The 23,390-nt window shown below is 41.6% G+C and overlaps 1 protein-coding gene across 1 annotated transcript in view; it reads left to right on the top strand.

Moving 5' to 3' along the window:
* The first annotated feature begins 15,172 nt into the window (after window positions 1–15,172).
* The window catches only part of RET (ret proto-oncogene), an 85,073-nt gene continuing 76,855 nt past the window's right edge, over window positions 15,173–23,390 (top strand). Inside the window, exon 1 of the mRNA XM_074590388.1 lies at window positions 15,173–15,364. Within this exon, the coding sequence (XP_074446489.1) occupies window positions 15,319–15,364 (46 nt within the window). The 5' untranslated portion in view covers window positions 15,173–15,318. The remainder of the gene's footprint in view (window positions 15,365–23,390) is intronic.

Raw genomic sequence — 23,390 nt, 5'->3', positions numbered from 1 at the left:
CTGTAATGCCTGTCTCATGGATTAATAGCAGAATTTAGTCTCCCTGCATGTTAACATGCACTACTCTCTCAGCAGCAATAAATTCACACAGAACTACCAGCAGTTCACCAAAAACATTGAGTCCTGTGCTCTTTTGATTCACCTCAGGTGCACTGTGCCTGAGATTTCATATGAGTAGGTCTGCTTGATGACTAGTGCATGAGAAGAGCCATATTACTGCTTTAATTACTTCTAATGAAGGATCATGGGATGGTGATGTCATCATTTTAAGACTTGCTATGTCTAAGTGCACTGCCAGGAAGAGGAAAGATGAATGATGATTTATGTACCTTGGACAAAATTCAGATAAAAACCACTTCAAAAATGTTAATTATTCGAGGTCATTTTCTATTACATAGGATCTGTTCTTTAGAATTTCTTACAGGTTAATAGAGATGATTCAGGAGTGTTCAGCCTGGGATGGTTTGACAAGAAAAAGCAGCAACTGTGTGGGGGAGGGAAAAGAAAGAGACAAAGGGTGTGATTTATCGATGTGCACTTTGCTATTTGTGACTAACAAAGAGATGGTTCACAAATGTCTCAGACTCAAAGCTGTGATCTGTCAGAACTGCTGAGCTGGGAAAATACTACCACTAAGTAAAAATAGATTGGTCAGCAGTTGCAGACTTATCTGTAAGCAGGTCATCCCATACTATCTATGTGCAGCAGGCAGATCATTTTGCTGGGGTAGGAGTAAGATAACTTTGTTGCAGTGTTGTCTCTTATCAATCAATGGTTTTAATTAGCTACATGATTGACTAATAAAAACCCTCACTGATTAATTGATTTTTTTTGATCTGGCCAACACTTGCTTTATTATGAGGTGATTTTTCATTTGAACTAAATACTTTATTATCAAAATGCAGAGGGTTTTTTATCATTTCTGAGGGAGCGAAGGAGTAAAAGAGTGCAGAGGGGAAGGAATACTGACATCTGTCAGAAAAAAGATATTAAAGGCACTACTGATCGGTGTTAGTCTGATAAAAATTATTTGGAGTCTCTGTGAAATAGTTGTGAGGGTCCACACATATATTTTTGAAATCTACTGCCATTTGCCACAAATCAACCTTTTTGTAATAAAAGGGATAGGATTTAATATTGTAACACTTCTCCTATGCTCTGTAATAACGCTGATAGCATCATTATCCGTAAATACTCTTATATTTACTAAACCTAATGACTATTTACAGTTTTCTTAGCACCTCAACTCAAACACAGTTATATATACACACGCATCCATTCTCTCCGCTTTGAACAGGCAAACTGTGTTATTGTGGGTAGTTATGTGCATGTGAATTTGCTCATCATAAATCTGAGGCAGGCTTTGCTGCAGCTAGCAGGACCCATCACAGTAAACAAGTGATGACATTGACTTGGCTCATAAGATCCTGATTCTCCACACATGTATGTCATTATATCTTGTGGTAATATCTCTGGAGTGGCAAATATGTTTTTTATATATATATATATATGTATCCCAGAAACAAGTTTGCAGACTGCCTGGAAATTCTGAAAGAGCAACAACCCATCTTGCATGGAGCAGTTAAGCTGCCATTAATATTAGCAATCTAAATGCACACTTAGAAAGTAAACTGTTAAACTAAGTCTTCCAAGGGGCATGGACTGAGCTGTACTGCGTGCAGGGTTGTAGCACTTTTGGATGATGCTAGGCTTTAATGTGTGAGCCTTGAATAAAACAGGGTCTAAGTAAATCAGATAAGAAAAGCAATTTCTCCTGGCATACGGGCCAGGATTCACTTTTATTTTTCTTCATCTCAGTGGCTTATATTGTTCTAGCATTGAATATCTTTTTATTTTGTTCCAGTGTCTGTCACTGACCATGTTGGCTGTTTCTCTTGATTGAGAAAATGATCATGCTTACTTGTTTCCGTCTTGAAATATGCATTTGATTAGACTAGTGACCCAGAAAATTAACACAGTAATGTGACTGAAGTCCTCCAAAGACTGTCGTCAGTTCACCTACCAGCCTAGCAATCTGACTAACCCCTGCAGGATCGAATGAATTACATCTTTACGATTTTCAAGGGATGAAGGCTAAAGGAGAAAACATCAAACTGACTCAAGACGAAGCAGCCTGGCAACTGATTTTCAACCATGTCAAGCAGTGGGTGCTTTGTGAGGACTGTAAGTCACAGGGAATGAGGAACATACACAGCTAAGCTTACCTGGGGCTCCCCGCCAACTTCCAGCAGTCAGGTGAAACTTTCCTTTGTCTTCTCCTGCCCGCCAAATACTGTAGTCCACTGAACAGGTCTGTAGATATTGATTCTGAGCTCTGTTCCCAACTGTACTACTGACTCTAGGCAACTCATTTTATTTCACAGTCCACCTTTGTGTTCTCTAATAGTAAATGTGTTTTTCAGTGAATCCCTTTCGAGATGGGAAGGATAATTCTGAGAACAGAGAGTATATGGTTAAGGTTCATGCAACATTAGAAGCAACGGCTATGTGAGTTATTTCCATGAACAACATTGTGTTTGTACTACAGAAAGATAAATTATAAGCTTTTTTGCAAAGTAGCAACAACAGGAAAATACGTCGTTATATACTTGTAGTGAGCTCTTTTTCTGTCATCTAGATAGGAAATAGTAGTAATGTTTTTGCCACAGCAACTATGTAAATGAGAAATACTCCACCCCTGCTAAGGCATCGTAGCTCTTTTCTTTGTTATGTGATGGTTTAAATGCCTATTGTTAGCTATGGTTTCTCAAGCCATTCAGCTATTTTGGGTAGCTAATGAATGATCTGCTTTCTGCAAATGGAGAGTATTACCGTAATTACTTTGCATGTGTAATATTTCCAGCTAAGCTTTGGATGACCCTTATGCAAAAGCAGTGAAGCAGATGATGTGCAAAAGGGAAACGTGTCACTGCCAGATCCAGTATTTCAGAGCACGTCTACTCACACAGTGGAGATGCCGCACAGCTGCCTCAGCCAGGCTCTGAGCCTCAACCGGCTGGTGGCAAACTCACTGGGTTTATCCGCTGAAGCCCAGTGCAGCCGATAAAGCCTTTCTACTCCTAACTGCGGAGCTGAGGTCTCCGTGCTGTGCTGGGGGATAAACATTTGAACAGGTGAAACATCCTGTTTGGGAAAGGAATTTCCTGACTCTGTTCCCTTTGCCTTTAAACTCGATCATCACTCCTACCCCAAACGCTGCAGGCTCTAACACCTGGAGCTAGCTTTAGATGCTGACTGTGTAGATTGCAGGCTGATGTGAGCCATATGTGAGCTCCTTGCCAATTTGTACTGGGTCGGGGTGGCAGCAAACCACTTTCCCAGGCATGCTGAGAAGCTCGGAGCAACAAGGCCACTCTTGTGGGCTCTGTCAGCAGGCTCTGAGCCACTTTGTCACTGCTCTGTGACTTGCAGCTGGTCTGCAGCCACCCAGTACCAAAGCCTAGGAGATGACTTGGACCTGGGACGCTAACTTCATCAGGAAGCTGATCCTAGTGGGCCCTATACAGGTAAGAAGCCTTAAGTCAATCCTGATGTTTTACTCAATGTTTGTGGTAGGAAGATGGCTGTTGGACAGGACGTTGACAAGGACTGAGTATGTCCTGCCTGAGGGTGTCCTGCTGGATGGCATTCACTGCTTCGTTATGCAATGATGCATGTCCTTAGTTAAGGTCCCTTCCCAGTGCCTCATGTTAGCCTTGGTGGCCTTGTGTCTATAGAATACAGTCTTCAGGGAAACACTTGAACAGTTGTTAGCAGAAGACTCATATAGCAGAGAGAGGATAACACAGAGAAGTACAATAAGATGTAGACAAGCAGGAAAAATACCGCAAAGTTCATGGAGGATGCTGGAAGTACAAAAAAGAAAAGTTCAGAGGACAAATTTTTAGTGTGATCACATAGTGGAGATATTCTGAATTCCTGTTCATGTAGGATTTTGTAGCGACATTAAGTCACCCTACCTAAGCTAAGCTCTGAGTCATCTTTATGAAGTCACTGCAGGTTTCTTATGGCAATAATCAATAGAAACTTCTTTTCAGTCTTATTTCAGGCATTTACTGGAGGGAAAACTATTCTCGGGCATTCTATCTCATGGGTAATCACAGGAAGTTTAAAGGGATAGATGTGCTGCCAACCCAGGTACAATGGCATTTCAGGATGTATTTAGAAAGACTGGATTGGATTCACAATGAATGCACAGAGCAAAATAACTTTGTCTGAAAACATCCGGCATAGTTTGATTCATATTCTAGAGCAAGACTCCTAAGGTAACACCAACAAATTCAGGATCTGTTGGAACACTGTTAGGTGATGTTAAAGCCTTGAAATCCAAGATGGAAGATGTTGAAGGCAGTAAGTCCTTTAAGATGATTTCTGTGTTGTGATTTGGGATTTTTGTTTAATAGCTTAGAAGAAGCTATTAAACAGAAACTCATCAGCACTGAATATTACAAACTTCATGCTCTGACAGTGTGGTTCCAGTTGGTTTGGGCTAGAGCCTCTTGTCATTTTCTGTCTATTTAAACTACTTCAAGTCCTCAGTGACTTGGAAATTAGTTCTGACAGAGCGGGCATTCTTGTTTTCAGTTTTCTGCTGAACAAAATGTCAGCAGGTGACAACCAGTGTTTCCTTAGTGTACTTAACAAGGTTAAAGAGTCTTAATCTATGGCCCTTTCTTGTGAATGTCTATCTTGTGAATTATTCTGACACTGTTTCCTATTAGCTTCTTAGGTGGTGGGTATTGAAGACTGTCAGCTTAATGTCTAACATTGCACTTCAATGCAAAATGCTTAATTTCATGTCCTCTTATCTGCCGAATCTTGTTGAGAATTACTGTGTTAGGCATGCAAAATAACAAAGGTAGATTCAACAAAGGCAGTTTCCTGTCTAGCTTCTTAGAAGACTCTATCAAACCAGTCCCAGGTGCACTTAGCCAGCACTTTTCTGTGTTTCTGGCCAGTGGCATAGAAAGATATGTATGCTATGTGTCTGATAGGTAATTTTTTTTGTGCCATCAATAAGTAATTCTTTGTTTAATTTGGTTTGACATTAAGCATTTTTTCAGTGTAGATGTACAGTACCCCTTGAGAAAAGCAAGTACAACACCTCTACAATATTTTCCCAGTAGACTGCAATTAATATTCCCTCCAAAATAATATATAGATAGTAACTATTATATAGGGAGTCACACTATATTATATAGGAAGTCCTTATCAGTCCCGGCTGCTTCTGTGGCCCCACCACAACTTGGGGCACCTGTAGGAGAACCAGCCTGCCAGTGTAACAGGGGACTGTATTCCCTGGCTGCAGAAGCTGACATCCTGTATGTCAACATCCCTACAGCTCTTTGCTCTAGGATTTTATTTCTTACAGTTTCCATCATCAGTAGTTAAAGGAATTACAGCTTTTTAATAAACCAGACATCCCTTTCATTCAGAGATACCTTATGCAAAGCATTCGCTGAGAACCAACATAAAAAAAAAAATAAGACAAAACCACCTTCCCCACGGGAGCACTTCCTCGGTATGTGTTGATGAAACATGTCAAGACTCACTAAATTGACTTCTTAGGTTCACTGCACGGTTTCTCTTTCAATCGCAATCTTTTGTCCTGTCTGTACCTTAGTTATATGTATTTTGTTACTCCTTCAACAGTTGATTTATTGGTGGAGAGCCCAGCTGTGCCTAGTTTACATGAGATGTATTATAGGAGGGCCAAAGAGGTCTGGTTTAACTTAGAAATATTGGAGCTGTAAAAATGTTGATTGCAAGTTGATAGAGCATTGACTTACCTGATTTCTGTTTACCTGGATCAGTCAAACCAGTTTCTCCCAGGTGTTAACTGAGCAATGTCTTAGTGTAGTAAGTGTAATAGAAAAAAAGATAATTTCAGATTGTATCTCGTAAGTTTTGTTAGAGTGTAAGGCCAATATTCCAAAATTTTCTCTTGCAATTAATGAGTGGTGTGCCTGCTCCGTAACTATTGCCCCACATCAAACACCACCTGTACGGCCTTGCTTGTATTCACTGAGCTCTTAGTTTGTGTTAAACGTTGCTGTACCTGCTGACAAAACTGAAACAGCTGTGTTGTCTTACTCTGAGTTACCGTTTAGTTGTGAGGCAGAAATATGAAACTGTTTCCTTCCTTCCAAGCAAGGCAAGTTTCTCTGAGCTAAAATACAGGATGGTGCACAGCCCAAACAAATAGAAATAGACTTTAAGTAGCTGAACTGACTGTGCTAACTTAAAAGAGAAACTGCCTAGCCATTGATAATAGGAGACATATATATGACTGTCATCTCATCTTGTAATAGGCATAAATTAAAAATATGATGGTAACCTACTTTTGGTTATCTGCTTTAGGCATTTAAAGTTCCTCTTGTCTCTCTCCCCTGGGCTCTGATTTCTACTCTTCAAGTTCATGGAAGTCAAGACACAAAGGAATAGCAGAATGAACTTCTAAGGGCTTATATTATTTCTATGCATGTGTGTAAAGGTAGGCGTAATTTCACTAAAACAGATACAGTTTCTTCTATCTGAAAACAGGAAGAATAAATATAAAACTGTCCTTGGTTATTTGATTTGCAAAACCAAGACAAAAAAACACTTATAATTTTATACTAGTTTTATATGTGTATTACAGGCAGAGTCTAGTTTGTCACCTCGTGCTGTTGCTGTTTGTACTAGAGAACAGGCAGTCAAAGCCTTGTTGTGCTTAGATAATAGGTAACTGCAACAGAGACCCTCTCTCCTCTCCACAAAATACAACTTATACAGTATTTTGCACTTGTATGTAGGTAACCGTGTGTTTTCTAAAAGAAATGGTAGGAAATGTTCTTTCAGTGTATACTTTGAAAACCTGTCGTAACCAGGCATTTTGAACAGGGACCTAAGGGAAGAGAGGACTGGATTTTTCTCATGTCCTTGAAAATCAACCCACATCTGCCTGTGTGTTAAGCCCCTAACTAAAGGAACTTGCACACCCAGCATTTTCTGAAGACTTTCTGCTAAAACCCCAGAGTGGCCCATGTGTCTGTAATGTGTTCTCTGCTCTACAGAGCCTGAGGACTGTGCAGGATCTTAGAGGGTCAGGGACCTCTTGTCTCGGGGTGAATCTCTACTGTGCTGGCTGCGACTTAGCATCTGCTTCTCTTTTTATTGGTCACGATGATTTTGAGAACTAGCTAGTCTCCTTTTTAAGATCAAATTATGAACAAATTCCAAAGATAAGGGACAGATGTGAATGATGGCACTTCTTTGTTCCTTTTGTGGTAGTGTTGTTGGTGTTGTTTTGGGTTTGGTTTTGTTTTGTTTTTAAGGAAAACCAGGTTATACTAATATGCTTAGCATCTTGTATGTTTACAATATATCAAGTCTACCTACAGTAACTGATCCAACAGACTGCTATTTTCCTTTGAAATGGTTGTTTTCAGCCATTTAAACTCCTGTGGTAACTTTTGCAGCACTCAGGGTGGCTCCATATGATGCAATCCTGAAATTTTGATTTTGAAAAAGATTTTAGGAAATGACAAACTGGAAAAGCTTACATTCAAGGACAGTGGTATAGTATTAAGCACTCAAAATAGGAACAAAGTTTAACTTTACGATTTGAGTTCACCTTCTTTGTGCAGAGTATTCGTTAGAGTATATGTAATTGTATATTCTTGCATTTACAGGTCTTGGGCCTTACTGAATGCACAGGAAGAACAAAGCAGAGTCCTCTGTTTGTTACAGGTATGTTGTTTTGAGGTTAAATCTTTGGGCTGGACTTCAGGAATTTACAAGTTCCGGCACTACTTCTGACGCTGACTTCTAGCTGTTCCTGAATGAGACTTAGAAGGCATATTAGTGAGCAAATAAAAAATGTATGGGGCAATCTCCCTTCTCACATTTCCTCACAGGCAAGCTCTTGATTTCATTTTTAATGTAATGTTCTTTAAATGTAGAGACTGTGTGCACGTGTAATAGCAAAACACATCCTGTTAGATCGATAGAATGCAGGGGAAAACGTGCCTCTATAAACCATGGCGCGAATGAAGATGTGTGACCTGACTGAGTGCTTTCTTTTATGACCATAATACCATATATTTAAAGACACATTTTAGTGTGAATCCAGATCTCTTGGATTAGCCCAGGATCGTATTTCCTGGTTTCTAATGATTACAATTCAGTAACATACGGTGCTGAAAGTAAATCAGATTATGTAGATCATTTAACCCAATACAGGTTAACTTAGAGGTGAAGTCCCTTGTAAGTCCTGAATCTGATATTTTTATACTAATTCCTATAGCGACAAAATTAATTGTTATTCCATTGAATGTGATCTTCTCTTCATTAACTTTAGTGTGCCTTCATGCTTATGTTCATAACTGAATAATGGTCATGATTTTGTCAGGTCTTCCCTAGTAGAATTTGACCTGATGATTTAGAAGACTGAAAACTATCAGATCACTGTTTCTGCTTATGATAATGGGGCAAATCCCCCAGTAATAGAAGTTACCATAGCTCTATTCTGAACCTATGAAAGTTTACAACAACTGAGAACTTTATCGGCTGTTACCATAAAGCTGTTGTGTTACGAAGAAGATACAGAAGATGCACCTTTTTGTGTGTGTGTGCATAATTTTTTTTCCAGTACTAGATCATACACAGGAGCAGCAGGGTCTAGCACTTCTGCTGCCAGTGGCTTCTTTTGTGGGAGACAGAATGATTTGTGATTTCATGCCTCACGCCCTTGGCCCTGTAGAAGCTCCGTCATGGATTTTTTGATCTGTATGGGAACTCTTTAAGGTGAGCAGCTACCGTGCTTTTCCAGCCACCTCCTTCCCACCATGGTATCCCGTTAGGACTGAAGACTGCTGACTCTGGCAGAACCCCATCTGTGATTATGGGTGATGTTGCCAGTGACACTATGGCATGTACCAGACCTTACTGTGGGTTGCAGGAAGAGTGTCATGGCGTGAAAGTCTCTTAGCTCACCCACGCTGAGATGTCTATGCAAGGAGAGTGACGCCTCTTCCCATTAGCAATGTGGCAAAGGTAAAGCTGGAAAGATTTCAGAGCTTAGTTGTTGAACCTAAAGCAACTCGTATTTTATACTGCTCAAGGAAGATATGGTTTTGTCAGTCCGATTTAACTACATTTCATATTGAACCCCAAGCATTTGTATATTTTTAGTTAGTTTCTCTACACTACTATTTATTTTTAAAACTATCATATTTGAAACTCCTTAGACTTACTCTTCCGGTTTGAGACCTGTAGGGTATACTGTAGTCATGTTTTCAAGTTCTCTGCAGCCAAGTGTACTATTTAAGGAAGAAAAAAACCCCAAAGCTGAGGTTCACAAATATTTATCACAGTTTTATCTGGCTGTCACTGTTTTTATTAGAGTTGGTAATGGAGTGATTTTTAGGGTCATCTACATACTTCAGAAATGATTTTGGTAAGTTGTAAACCATGGTGGGTGGATCTGACTGTACATTGAACAGAATCACTCTCTAACAGGTTCACCTCCCCCAGGTCGCTGTGGGGGGTACTTTAGCTGGGCAGTGAGCAGGAAGCTTGCCTTGGCCGTAACTGGGCCGTAAGTTCTTTATGAATAAGTAGGGAATTGAGCTTTCACATCTCTCAGGTGGGCTATTATATTTGACACTCAATTCTAAGAAACAAGAATGAAAATAACCTTTTTATCATTATGATCGTGGCAGTACATTATCTACTAGAAACGGACCTGGAGAAGAGTCAACAAAGGATGTTTTATATTTTGTTAGCTGGTTTTAATTTACCAGCTGCCAGTTTCAATATATCTCTCTAACTAGCTGTACTGTAACTTCTGGAAAAATATCTACCCCCTACCATTCAAATTCTGATGGGGGATGTGTGAATGTGCTTGTGCGTGTTCATAATGTTTCCAGGCAGATTTAAAATGTTTGTTTAAAAGCTAGAAAAATCCGGTCTTCAAAGTTCGGAAGAACTTTACTGCTCATACTGATGTGGAGAGATTTATCATACTAATGTCTGTTAATACCTCAGGGAAATTAATGCCTCTTGAGTAATGGAATAAATGTTGAGCCTCAATGCCAAGGTGCCTGTGGGTTACAACTGTTGGGATTATGTTATAGTATGGTTCCAGGCAAAAAGGATTGTCTGTGCAAATGAGATAATCATGAGTCATCAGCCCTGTTGCTGTCCTTGATACTGGCCGGGGGATATTACTGCGGCGCAGCTCTGCAGGATGCCCTGAAACGTGCACATCAGCCTTGCGATGTTGCAGACTATTGCATGGGGCAGCGCGCATCATTGCAGAGAGGTTTACATCCTGTTTTAATCACAGTCTTGTCATCCTGCTGGTCCGCCATAGTATAAAAAATGCAGATCTGGATTTGACTCTGAGTTTTGAAACTCATGTTAGTGAAAGTACAACAGTTGAGTGTCAGTATGCATCACGGTGAATATACGTGCCGTATGCCTTTTAATTGATAGAATAGGTATCATTCATGGTCCTCCCAGGACTACCCTTAGAACAACAATACAAGAACTGAGATATAGTTTTCTGTTAGTTTTGAGCGCTAAAGTAACCAGACAGGTGCAAGACAACACGAGCTTCTTAGTGGAAATGAAAGAAGAAAATACCCGTTGTTCCGAAGTACTGGGAGAAATTGTTTCCTCTTTGCACGGAAGTGTTCTGGCGTCGTCATCCTGTGCTTCACATAAAACTGCAGCGATAAAGTCAAGCGGGTGAAAATTTCAGATAAATCAATGGCTTGAGAACTATTTTATTACTGACTTCTGATGGCATCAGGCATGGAGGTCTGTTATGCCCAAGAAAACAGATGGCTATGATTTATGATTTCACGATGGTTTTGATACTTATGTTTATGCTTTCAGTGAAACAATCCAATGCCAGAAATTGGGCATTGTTGTGGATTAATGTATTTTCAAAAGCTCTATATAATATTTACAGTGTCACAGACTACCCTTTGTAGGAGGGACTTACAATCTTATTGCTAGGAAGCAGCAGTGGAGTCTGATGAGGGCAGTCCCTGGGGCAGCCAGCTCACAGGAGGGATAGCTTTGTCAGGTCACCAAAGGATCTTGGTTCTTCTTGGTCTAGCCCAGGCTCATGATCTGCTGTTCTGCTTTCCCTCACACAGCATCTTCACTTATGCCAATCCCTTGTCACTGTTTTCTCAAGAATCCCATTTTTGCCATGAAGTCTATGTATTGGACAATGCTGAGCCCTTGCTTAAACTTTGTGTGATCAGGACAGTTGGTGGCATTCTTTCTCCACAAGAATGATTTCTTTCCTCCTGACATGAAAGAAATCTCTTCTTGGTTCCCTTTTTTAGGTGCTGCGACGGAGACATCCCTTAGCATGGGTTTACTGCTTTCTCATGGTAATGGCTGTTTCTGGCAATTTCATAGCACTTTTTGGACAAGTACTCCAGGAAAACACACTGCTCTTAACTCTATCGGTGATTTCAAATGGACAAAAATTAAATAGATGGTGTGGATATTGCACAGTTTAAAAGTTAGCTGTATGTTACAAGTGGTGAAGAAAGGAGTAGACAGAAGGATGAGAAGATAAAGCCCATAGATTGTGGAAAAACATGTATATAACAACTTGAATTACGTATGCCATGCAGATAAATTCTTTATCATTGTCAGGATCAAAATTTTATCTGTCCTTTTACGATTAGATCTACCTGAGGAAGAGTATCTGTTCAATGCTATCCTAGCTGTAACTATAAAAGACTTGATGGTTTGATGACAAAGTAGTGTTAAATGTTAATAAGCAATTTTTATAATTTTTTTCCTAACATGATCAACAATAGCACTTCAGACTCTACAACAATCAGCCTCATAGGATGAGGGAAAAAGTGTTTGAGTCCAGACCTAATTAAGAATTGGATCTCAAATGCAATGTTCCAGGAGGAGTTTTGTCTATGAAAATATTTCAGTGTTTCTGCATGTTTGGTAAACATGGAAAGGTGGAACATCACAGAGTCCTGCCCTGATGCTAAATGAGCATGACCTAAGACTTCTGATGAAACCAAGAAACAGTTATTAATTAACATCAGTTTCAGGAAACATTATCATATCAAGACATCTCAGGGTGCCTTTATAAAAGAAAAAAATATAATAATTTAATAGCTCAGTCTGCTGTGCCAAATGAATGACTCAAAGCAGAAAAAAAAAAAAAAAGAGTATGAGCCATAGTTTCACAATTGCACCAGCCTACAGGAAAGCATCAATTTATTTCCAAAGTATTTTTGCTAGGAGAGTGATGGCAGATGACTCTAAAGCTTGAGCTTGTCTGGAGAGTTAAGGACACCTAGTTTTTTATTCTCCATTTACTAGCACTGATTTTCATTCAGTTTTCAAAAGGCTTTCAGGCAAAGAAATCAAGTGAATGACATGAACGTATATTTTATGCGTATCGGAGCAGAAGTTAGCTGTTGGAAGGAGGAGGTGGTTGTAGGCTTGTATTCCTCTGGTAACTCAAGGGCAGATGTCTCTCAGTCTGTGTTGGGCTGCTTTAGTGGTGTGGAAACAAAGCTGGGCAGGGAGCATTTCAGTTTTTCTCCCTGAAGTTTGAATTCTGAGTCAAAATTGAAAATGCCTCCATTTTGCTAGGCTTTTGCAGGGTTTCCTGAGATGCGCAGTTAATTTATTTTTGTCTTCCGTATGGTAGGCTATGTTTCCTGGATGAACAGTATTTCCTCAATCTACCATCACTTGTTGAAGGCTTGCGGTGTACTGTAGACCATAAAGGAGAACAGCTCAAGGAAGGATGGTGACTACATTAACATTAGAGTGGTGGTCACAGTAGCTGGAACAGCAAAGACACTCATATTTCGTTCCTTTCTCATCCAAGTTGGCAACTTTTTCCCATGTGTGCTGTGCATAAGCTATGATCCTCTGAAAACGTATAAATCTGCTTAACTTAAAAGCCTGGAAATCAAATGAAAAAATTATTCTGGTGACCTTCCTTCTGCTCCTTGTATGACGAACACGATGGCATCTAAAACCAGTTTTAATGCGCTGGAGCAGAGCCTGAAGTTGGCAGAAGAGTATAGCTTTGGCTTCGGTTGCTGAGATGCCAGAAGAGATTGGAAGTCCTTGAAATTCTTCCAAGAAGTCACTTTGTCCTGGATGGAAACTGGCATTTATCAGTGCAGATGATAGTGGTGTATTTTAGATGGCATCAATATTGATTTGTATACTGTGCGAGCTTTTAAATATGATTTAAGATAAAGCTCAGCTTAACGTAAGACATTTCTCCACAAAGAATTGATTTAATGTTAACGTTTTACATGTTCCTTTCTTTGCTATAGCCTTTCCCTTGGTTTATGAAGACATCCCAAATATGCTTCTCAGTTCCCTCTATTATCAGGGACCTGTGAAAGCCCCACAAACACTTGTGTATGTGAGTAAATATTCTAAAGTTTGATCTACACTGTCAGGCAGCTTCGAATGTGATTAATTTATGGTGGTCACTAGTGTTCACCTCAAATTCATCATTACCCCTTCAGATTCTTGCACTTGACTTATTGTTTTCCCAAGCCTGATGAAGAACATGGGAATGTTTGATGGAGATCTAACAGAAAAGTTAAAATAGGTTAGTTCTTTTATCAGTTCCACTGGGTAATTCCTTTTATTTTGCTTCTTACAGTGTTATATTCTAAGCAGAGTCCTTCTAAGACTAGAGAGAATTTCAGATTTGATTTGTATTTAAGTAATCTATAGCAGTTCTTGCTAGGTGAGATCGTACTGGGTATCATCCCACCGTGTCTCCCTGCTCTTGCTTGGGCGTTCCGAAGTGCGAAGGCTGGCAAAGATGAGAGCTGTAGCTGCTGAGCTGCGTCTGAATCCTGGCTCCCAGACCTCTGCTGTGTCGGGGCAACATCAGCTGTGGGGAAGCGGGACAATATGTCCCCAGCAGGTTGAAGTGCCCTGGGGGGAGAGGTGACGGGAAGGGGGCAGGCTTTTCCTTCAAGCCGAGGGGCCGGTGCAGGCTCTCCGGGCGGGCGGGGGCTGCTGCCTGGCGCAGGGGAGCGCGGAGCCTGCGCGGGCGCGGTGGCGGCGGGTGTTGCGGGGCTGCGCTCGCCCCGTCCCGGGGCTGCCGTGGGGACCGGAGTGGCTGCTGGGGCTGGGGCCGGGGGAAGGCGAGGGGCGAGCGGCGGCGGGGGCAGGTCCGGCAGCGGCGCACCAAATGCTCTGGGCGCTGTTTCTTAGCGGCCGCTTTTTCGGACCGCTTTTCTTAGCGAGCCCGACCTAATGTTAAAGTGTATTTTTGGTTTGGCTTGCTTAGATTCATTTCTACCTCCCCCCCCCTTCCCGCTTGCGGTTTAAAAGTGGCGTTTGGCCGCTGAGCGGGATGCTTGCGTTCCGGGTTACTTTGGTTGTCTGCCAGGTAGCGCTCATCTCTTACAGCATCCTCCTACCATCAAGCAAAAATTGTCTCCTCTCCCAAGGATTAATTATTCAACACGTTTAATGTGTTTGGGGCGGGGGGTGGAGGCGGCCACTTGGATACATCCTGGTGCCGCAGCGCCTGTCCCTGCTTTGTCTCGCACCTGGTGTGTTTCCGCGGCTCGCGTATCTTCCTCCCCCCCAGCTTCCTCCTCCTCCCGCCCGCACCCCGCTGCCACCCTGCGGGGTCGGGGGGAGGCGGGCCGCTGTCCCGGGACCCCGCGGGGGGCGGCCCTGGGCTGCCGCTGCCAGCCGCCCCGGCCCCCCGCACCTTGCCGGCGGGGGATGCTCGGGGCGGAGCTGCCTCCGCGCCCCCTCCGCGGGCGGGGCGGGGCGGCAAGTGCGGGGCGGCCGGGGGCGGCCCCGGGTATCGTGGACCGGCGGCCTCGTCCGGGCGCGGAGGAGGGGCCGGGGGCTGGCCGGAGCCGGGCGGTGCCGCCGCCCGGGCAGCGCGGGGGACTGGGCGGCAGGCGAGGCGCGGCGCGGCTTCGCCCGTGACTTCGGCTTCGCTTCTCCCCGCAGAACCCGAGGAGGCGCTGGCACCGCTGAGGGGACGAGGGCGCTTTTTCCCGGCCGGTGGCGGCGGGGCGGGACCCGGGAGGACGGAGGGAAGGAGCCGGCAGAGGGGCATCCCGAGGAGGCATCCCGGCGCGGTCCATCCCGTCCCTGTCCAGTTTGCTGCCTCCCATCGCGGCCCGCTGCCGCCGCCGCGGGCCATGGGCCGGCCCGACTGAGAGCCCGCGGGGACCGGCCCGCAGCCCGCCCGGTGCTGCCCGGAGCGCCGGCGGCCGAGGCGGGGCCGCAGCGGCCCTGGCGCGGGGGAAGATGCCCTCCGCGGGGCGGACGGCGGGCGTTCTCCTTCTCTGCGGGGGTAAGTACCGCCAAGCCCGGCCCCGCGGGAAGTTTCTGGTGCTTAGGTGATGGATGCCACCGGCGGCTGGGTCCGGCGCCGAAAACCTCTCCCAAAATGCAAACAAGATATAAATAACCCTAATACTTTTTTTTTTTCTTCTTTTTAAGCTCTTAGGCTAAGTTAGAACAGATGTGAGTTTCCTTGTTCTTTAAATTTATGATGTGAAAGGGAAGAATATTCAAGTGTATTCCTATTTTAAGTTTATAAAACGTTATGCCTTCTCTGTTGTCCCCCTCACAGAGCTTTTTGCATCATCAAATTAAAATAGGTTTGGATTGATAAATGAAAATGACCAAAATACGAAAAGTTACTGCATCACAACTTAGATGATGCTATCCATAGATGTCAAGTTTCTAAAGCAAACAGAAAATCCATTATATCTCTCTTTCTTCCATATGGCTTTGTTTGCCAATGCATTTCTGATGTTTACGTGAAGAAATCAAAGTTGTTGTTTGCCTGAGAATGCAGTACCACCTTGCATACCAAAAACGCATTTATGAAAAAAAAGCAAACCCCAAACCAGCCTAGTAATTCACTAGTTGGTATAACAGAGAGTGAAGTACAGTATTAATTCTGTACTTGTGATTCTCTGTAAAATGTGCAACTTGTTCTTTCTCGTTTCAAATTAATTGTATTAGTTCACACCATCTTAAACTACTCTCTTTAACTTGCAGAGATTATAAAGCCTCTTTTATTTCTTTTTTTTTTTAGTATGCTAAAATACTTCAATTTGCCCTTATTCTTTCTCTTCCTAGTACGTTATTGTTAAGGCCTGATGTTCATACAAACTCGCTGGTACTCAAACCTAGGATGTTTGGGAATAAAATACGTGGAGTATGCTCCGTCTAAACACTTACTTAAAAAAATAGAATGTGTTGTATCCTAAGTCATTTCACTGTCAGGAAGAATTAGCCATACTTGTATTGCTAATGGATGATCTATCACGCTTACTTTGCTTTTATCTTTGGCAAATCCATTTTCGTTAATGTTTTTGGCACAATTAGGAGAAATGTAATTTACCGAAATTCTTCAGTTTGAGGGGTATGTTTTCATTAGCCAAAATGAGTCACATGCATTTGCTCAAAAAAAGATTTTCAGTGATTTCAGTTTAAGCTGGACAGATGAACTTACTCCTGTTCATGCTGTGATGCCCCAGAATATTGCGCTATTGCACGCGCTGAACTAACTGGTGCCGGGAACTCCTGAGCTGCTTTCTCGTACGGGATTACTTGTTTTTCTTTATTGTCCCCCTTTCAGTTGGACCATTGCTTGATTTTTACTTCTAGTTGTATAATTTCATATGAATTTCAGTCTGAAAGTCACGGGTGGGAAAGGGAGTTGTCTCTGTGTGTTCTTCCCACTCGAGGCAGATTATCTAAACGCTTCTTTAAGCGTCAGACCTAAGCAGCTGGAAATCAGTTTGAAAGACTTTTTATTATTAAATGTGATCATAAATTGTTAACTCTTGGATCTGTCCGTAGCTTGGAGGAATATTATAGGAGTTAATTTATTTGAGTAGGATAGGCTGCCAAGTAGACTTTTTTTTTTTTATACCACTTGCTTATACTTATAATTGCAAATATTAATTTTGTTTATGCTCTCAGCTTTCACTGGTGAGGCAGAGTACTTGATTTCTCTTCATTTTTATTAAAACTGTGGGGAAGAAAAGTTGTATGCATTTAGGATCACACTTTAGGGTAATTGTATTCATAGTTATTTCAAGAAGTCTAGCATATTAGCACTGTTGTATGGGTGTCTGTTGCTGGAGGACCACTGTTTCACGTTGTTTAGATGTGTGACGCTAATTCCTATTTATGTAATAAAGGCTGAGTTGACAATAGGGGCAAAGATGAGTTGTTATGTCTTGGAGGTATTAGCAAAATCCCTGTGTGCGTGTAGTTCCAGTTCAGAAACAGGATGTTTGTCTTCTGTGTGATGCTGCGGTCCCTGCAGGGGGAGGAATGCAGTGAAACATCAGTGGGCTCCATCCTGCGGGAAAGCCAGAGGCTCTTCAGTGGCAACCACGTTTTGCTCTCGCTGGGTGTTGTGAAGGAATGTCTCTCACCTGCGCAAGGCCTCACTGCAGAGGATTCCCACCCAGTGATACCCGTGCATTCGCCTCCTGTTGGTGCATCCTTGGTTTATCTAACTCTGTGGGGTTTTGGAAAGCTTTAAACTGCACTAGTTCTTAAAACATGCTCACAACTAACCCAAAGGTTTTCTCTAACTTGGAATAAGACTGCTTTTTACCAAGTGAGCCGCATTAATCAATCTGATGAGCGTGCTGTTAGTTGAAAGGATTAGATCTGGTTCTTTTGTATTGTTGGGCTTTGAAAAGCACACTGGACCATTTGTTGTGAAGCAGAAAGGCTGCAGCCTTGCTGCTTTTGCACCGTAAGCACTGTGCGAGTCTCCTGCAGGCACCAGTATTAACACGCGGCAGCCTAGAAACAGAGAAAATAAAAGGAATGTTTCTTTTCAAATTAAGACTTCTGTCTCTTTTATCAATATCAATTAAAAGAAATGCAGATTTTTATTAAGGAGCGTGCACACATATTTTTCAGAAGTTTTACATCTTATTAATTGTAGGGCTTCAGGGTGTTTACCTGTACGCTGCATGGCTGTTTGGCACTGGAGTTTTGATTTGTTTCTGACAGCTCATTGATAGAAGAGAGGGACCTTGTTCAGTTAAGCGTAGAAAAGAGTGCCTGTGGGAAAGGCTTGGTGTGGGGTTGTCTTCTCTGGAAAGTAATTTTTGTTATTAAAGGGAATACTTTCGAAGAGGTAATCTACTTTCAGTGAATAAAATAAAGTTTTGTAAGCAATACACTATGCGTATTTTGTAAAATCGGAAGGGAAACATGCGACTTCAACAAATGAGCTCTTGAATACAGGCTGTTTAAACTTTTTTCTATTTTATTGACTGTGATGTGAAACTACTGATGAATGTATTAGTTCTGATATTCATTTAAGTGCTGTGTGGGATCGAGTCTTATAGTGTATTTTCATGCTGCTAGGGGTACTGTTAATGTTTTATTTTGCCTGGTTACAATTTACAAGGACTCCTGGCTCAACTCATGCCTTCAGATCAAGGACAGTCTTTAGAAACCAACTGTGCCAATATTGACATTCTTCTCCCCAAAGTTTAGATTTTTGCGTAATATTTGTATTTCGTCGTAGAAAATGGATGTTTTCCCTAGGAAAAGAATACCTATGTGATTCTTCTAAAACAAGATCACCCGTACACTAACATCTTTAGATCAAAACAGTGCTGATCACATCAAATGGTGGAGCATGGACCATTGACTTGAGTCAGGGACTAGGCCTAAAGATAGACATAAGTTTGTTTGTGTGCCTGTCATTTTGGCAGTGATCTGGTCAGACAATACGGGATTTTCATTTTACTTTGTTTAGATTATAACTGACTATAGAGCAAAGGCAAAGGGAATCTGTGGAGAAAAGTGAAAGGCCCTTCCTTAGATCTTATGTGTCTTATTTGGAGAGGGTCTAAAAGTTATGAGGAAATTTCAAACCTCGCTGCTCTTTTTGGTGGGAAAAAGACTATTAATTATGACACTTTAGTTCTTTCCTACTTTGTTATTTTCCTCTGCTCAGAGATTCAGTACCTTACATGCTGGCGGTTCCCCAGGCCGCGCTCCCCCTCCTCCGCTCCCCTGCTCCCGCAGTGAAGCTGCTGCTTCCCTTGCGCAGGATGGACTACGGGGCTCTGCCCAGCGCTCCTGCTGAGTTCCAGGGAAGGTGCCTGGGTGCCCTGCGGCCCTCCAGGCTTAATGTCTCTCCTCACTTTATTCCTATACCGAGGTCCTCCATCTTCTGGTTCCTCCACGAACAAGCTTTTGTGCTGAAGTTCACAACCTACAGCATTTTCTGTTTCACAAAAAGTAATGTACTGTGTTGGGGTTTTTTAACTCATGCTAATGGGATCCGTATTTGTGTCATATTTAATTCCCTCTACTTCCCATTGCTATTTTTGCTCTACCTTCTGTTCTTCGGATGCCTGTATTTGCCTATCTGCCTTTCTTCTCAGGGTGTGCGTTGGGGCAATATGCAGTACTGGCTTGATTAATTCCGTCAGTCAGTTTGTTGGAGTCTTGGTCTTTGGCTTCATTCGTGGCTTCTGTTACTATCATAAAGACCGTATGAAGGAAATTAATACGAAGATTACAAAAAGCCAGCATTTTAATGCTAAGAAACTCATTCATTAGGCTTTGATTAACAGACAAGATTTCTTGTAGTATTAACGTAAGCAGTCAGTTTGTATGACTGTTGGTTCAGCACCTGAATACAAGATGCGCATGCAGTAGTAGCATGCCCACATTGTTTTTCATCTGTATGTCACATTATAGTATTTAATTTTTTTCCTTTTTTTTTTTTTTTTTAATTGAAACAACAGACACAACTGGTGAGAAATCATGTATTTTGTTAATCTCTGTTTCTTCCCCTCTCCCCGACTTTGGCCCCTGGCAGGAGGGAAAGGATTTGTTTGCTTGTTGCTGTACTTGCATTCTTGGCACCGCTGCTGAGGCTGGTAACGAGGAGAGTGCTAATTCTAGTCTTTTTAGGATTTGAACTGAGGTAACTGGTTTGAGGGAAACCAAATAGCAGCTCTCTCCTCAGTACCTCATTTGGCAGCTGTACTGTTTTATGCATACTAAGGAGATAAACTAGCAGTAAACAGGAATTCATAGTTCCACTCCTTCTGGGCTGCTCTCTCCCCCATGATAGTTTGCAAGTTTGCAAACTAGCAAACACAAACATGCTATGGGTTGGAAAAAATCCATACTATAGGAGCTTGGTGTTTTCTAGAGAGTATTTTTCTGTAGAGGTCACTCAGAGTCTGTCTGCGGTGAGGAGAGGGTTTGCTTTATTCCTATGTTGGCTTCCTTCAGCTCTCTGGCAGAACTGAGAGTGGTGCCCGCTGGTGGTTGACTGGAATTGTCTCTTGGTTTTGAAATGTGACAAACTGCCCGACACTGCTTCTTGGGTGCATGCATTTGTATTAGTAATGTTGCAAAACTTAACTTCAACACAGATGCCGATTCCTGCGTGACCAAGGTGCATGTTAGTAGTATGCTCTTTCAGGATTGAGGGACGTTCTTGGTGCAGAGTCTGCTCTTCGCTCTTACTTTCTACTTGCATTTGGTTTGGCAGAAGCAGAGCTTAAAAATTCACCAAATTATTCAAAAGAAACTTTGGAGTTGTTTATTCTCTAAATTACTATTTTTTTAAAAAATCTCTCGGTTACATTTTGGAAAGCAAACAATTGAAGCATTGCAAGGATAAATAAAGCAATTACTGTAGGAGAAGAATAGATTTGAGGTTTGCATATTAGTTTGGTTAGATCAGGAGTCAAGTTCAGTTAACAGCTGTGCTACAGATTTGTTCTTTGTCTCACACTGTCTTTTAGTTTTCTGTAAAATACCACCATCGATAACATTCTCCTTTGCACGTCATATGCATACGCCTTGTTGATTATATATCACAAAACCCCATCCCAGGGCATACTGGAGCTGCCACAGTGGGGAAAATACACTGGAAAACTTTACTGAATTTCTACAGTGATGATGTATCAAGAAAAACCAGCATCAGAGAAGCTGTAGGTAGCTGTAGAATAAAATCTGTCCAGAGGCTTTATTTTTACAATGGGATCTTGTCCTTCATCAGTGAGATACGTTGGCTACTTCCACAATGTTTTGGCAAAGTCATCATGAGCCTTTTGACAAGTTTCATGTAGATATGTTGCTAGCTAATAACATTATTAAGAAAGTTTTTGTTAATAAAATATTAAGTCAGCTGAGCTGTGAATAGCCAGATGGATTTTGCTCCTCTTGGAGCTCAGTTGTTTTTAAAACTACCACAAAGATACCTAGTGCCATCTTATTCTTCAGATGTTTTGTCTTTTTTCCCCCCCACATAAGGGGAACAGAAAACTGTTTTCTTAAAGATTACTTCATAAAAATATCTGAATAATTTCAGATTTCTGGATCTTGAAATGGAACCATAAACATACCAGGTGCATTTTTACCTAAAAGAGATGCTCCGTAAATCTGCTGAAATGATGATCAGCGCTTTAGAGCTTAAGGGAAAATTGCTGTGATTGCGGTCAAAAAAGAGAATTGGAAACTTTACTGGGATAAGAGTGCCAAAAATGTTGACTGACTGAATTACTTTAGGAATTTGCCTAACTAAATCAGGTGATCGTAAAAAGAAAATGGGTATATTACTCCTAATGGTTGTCTAATGGTTTTTCAGTGTATGTATTTAGAAAACTAATTAAACATTATATTTAACTGACATAACAAAGTTGCTTGTGTTGCTGTAATGGATGTTTTTTATAGTGTCCATTATAGCTTTCTTCTAAGTGAGACAAATTTCACTCTCGGATAATAAAATTAAATCTAGGTTTTTCTTCTAATTCAGAGACACCAAGTCTTTTGATATAGATGATTCCATTATCTGTTCTTTTCACGTGAAAAATGGCAAAACTCATATTGACATCAGTATACCAGAATTTTACATATCTCTGAAGCCCCTTAAAGACTAGTTTTGCCACTGAATTGGAGCAGGATCCATTAGTCCTGTCAGTGCCATTCCAAAGCTGAGGCGAGACTTAAATCTCACAGTGGCTTAAAGACACAGAGAAGTTTCTCTGTTTTTGTGAAGAGTAGATGCATAAATGCAGGTAGCTCTTTTCCACACCTTTCTTACATCAAGAGCGGAGATTTTGAGATTGGTCAGAGCAGCTCCCTTTGGCTGCCTTCAGAGGATACTTCTACACTGATTGGCTTCTGGAGTTTTTTGCCTTGGTTGGTAAGGTGGCCTTCCATGTCCTATTATCTAAAAGTAGACATTGAAAAGTATTTATTTGCAGAGAGAAATGAAGATGTAAGAAATATGAATGGTTTGCAAAATACTGGTGAGAATGGATTTGATTCTCTCTTGGTTATGGTCACCACACCCTGCCACTATGTGCCTCAGAAATTACCCATCACGTGGAAAGTGGCTCTTTGTGTTGCTGCTGCGTGTTTGGGAGGAAGATACTGACCACCAGTGTTGCTGCTGTTTTGCACAGAACAGGGCGGGAGGGGAGGAAGAATTTGGATTAATACAAATAAAATGGAGCATAAGGTCAAAGAAAAGCTATGGATTACTGAAATTTAGCCCATGGCTTTAAACAGCTGATTTAATTTTTTTTTTATTATTAAATGAATGATGTCTATTTGGATGTGAATGCCCAGTTTAGAATGATTAATACATACATTTATGACAGTCATCTTAAAGTAGGAGAAGGTTTGAAATGTGCATGTATTCTAGGGCTGCAATCAGGCTTTCTTTTACAAAGAATAAAAACAGCCATTGGCATATTATATGAAAATATTTCTGAATTACATTGCCATTGCTTTGTGGTCTGCAGACTGTAAGACAAAAGGGTGCTGTTCATGAAATCTAAATAACAGGGAGGGGAATGGAGAGGATTCAAAAACTCTCATCAGGAAAAGGCTTAAAGTTTTGATTTTACTAGGAAACGGAGAAGTTTATTTTCCAGGGAATAAAAAAATAATTAAAAATTCAAATTGTAAGTAGGGGAATGAGAGTGGATTTTGGTAGAGGCATTGGCTGTTCTGATACTGTCATGTGAAATTGCGCTGTGATAACTGGGAAGTTCTGACAGGACCTTTGGAGAAAGTGTCCAATGCTCATTATTAACAACAGCGAAGTGCTGCTTTGGCACCTCCAGTATTAAGAACATGAGTTCGTAAAGCACTTTAACAGAGCCTTCTCACAGCTCTGAACTACTTGGGTATTTAGGCACATGCTTAGGTTTATCCCCTATCAGCAAAGCATTTTAGAGTGGGACTGCTGAATCCAAGCCCTGTAAAGAGTCACGTAGAATTTCCCAAAGTTAAAACTGTGGCAGTACATTCGGCTGCCAGATTTCTCTTTGCTACCCTTTGCTGTAAAG

This window comes from Larus michahellis, chromosome 6 (genome assembly GCF_964199755.1).
Source record: "Larus michahellis chromosome 6, bLarMic1.1, whole genome shotgun sequence".
NCBI classification, from domain to species: Eukaryota; Metazoa; Chordata; class Aves; order Charadriiformes; family Laridae; genus Larus; species Larus michahellis.
The sequence above is the reverse complement of the archived record's forward strand: the minus strand, read 5'-3'. Positions and strand labels throughout refer to the sequence as shown.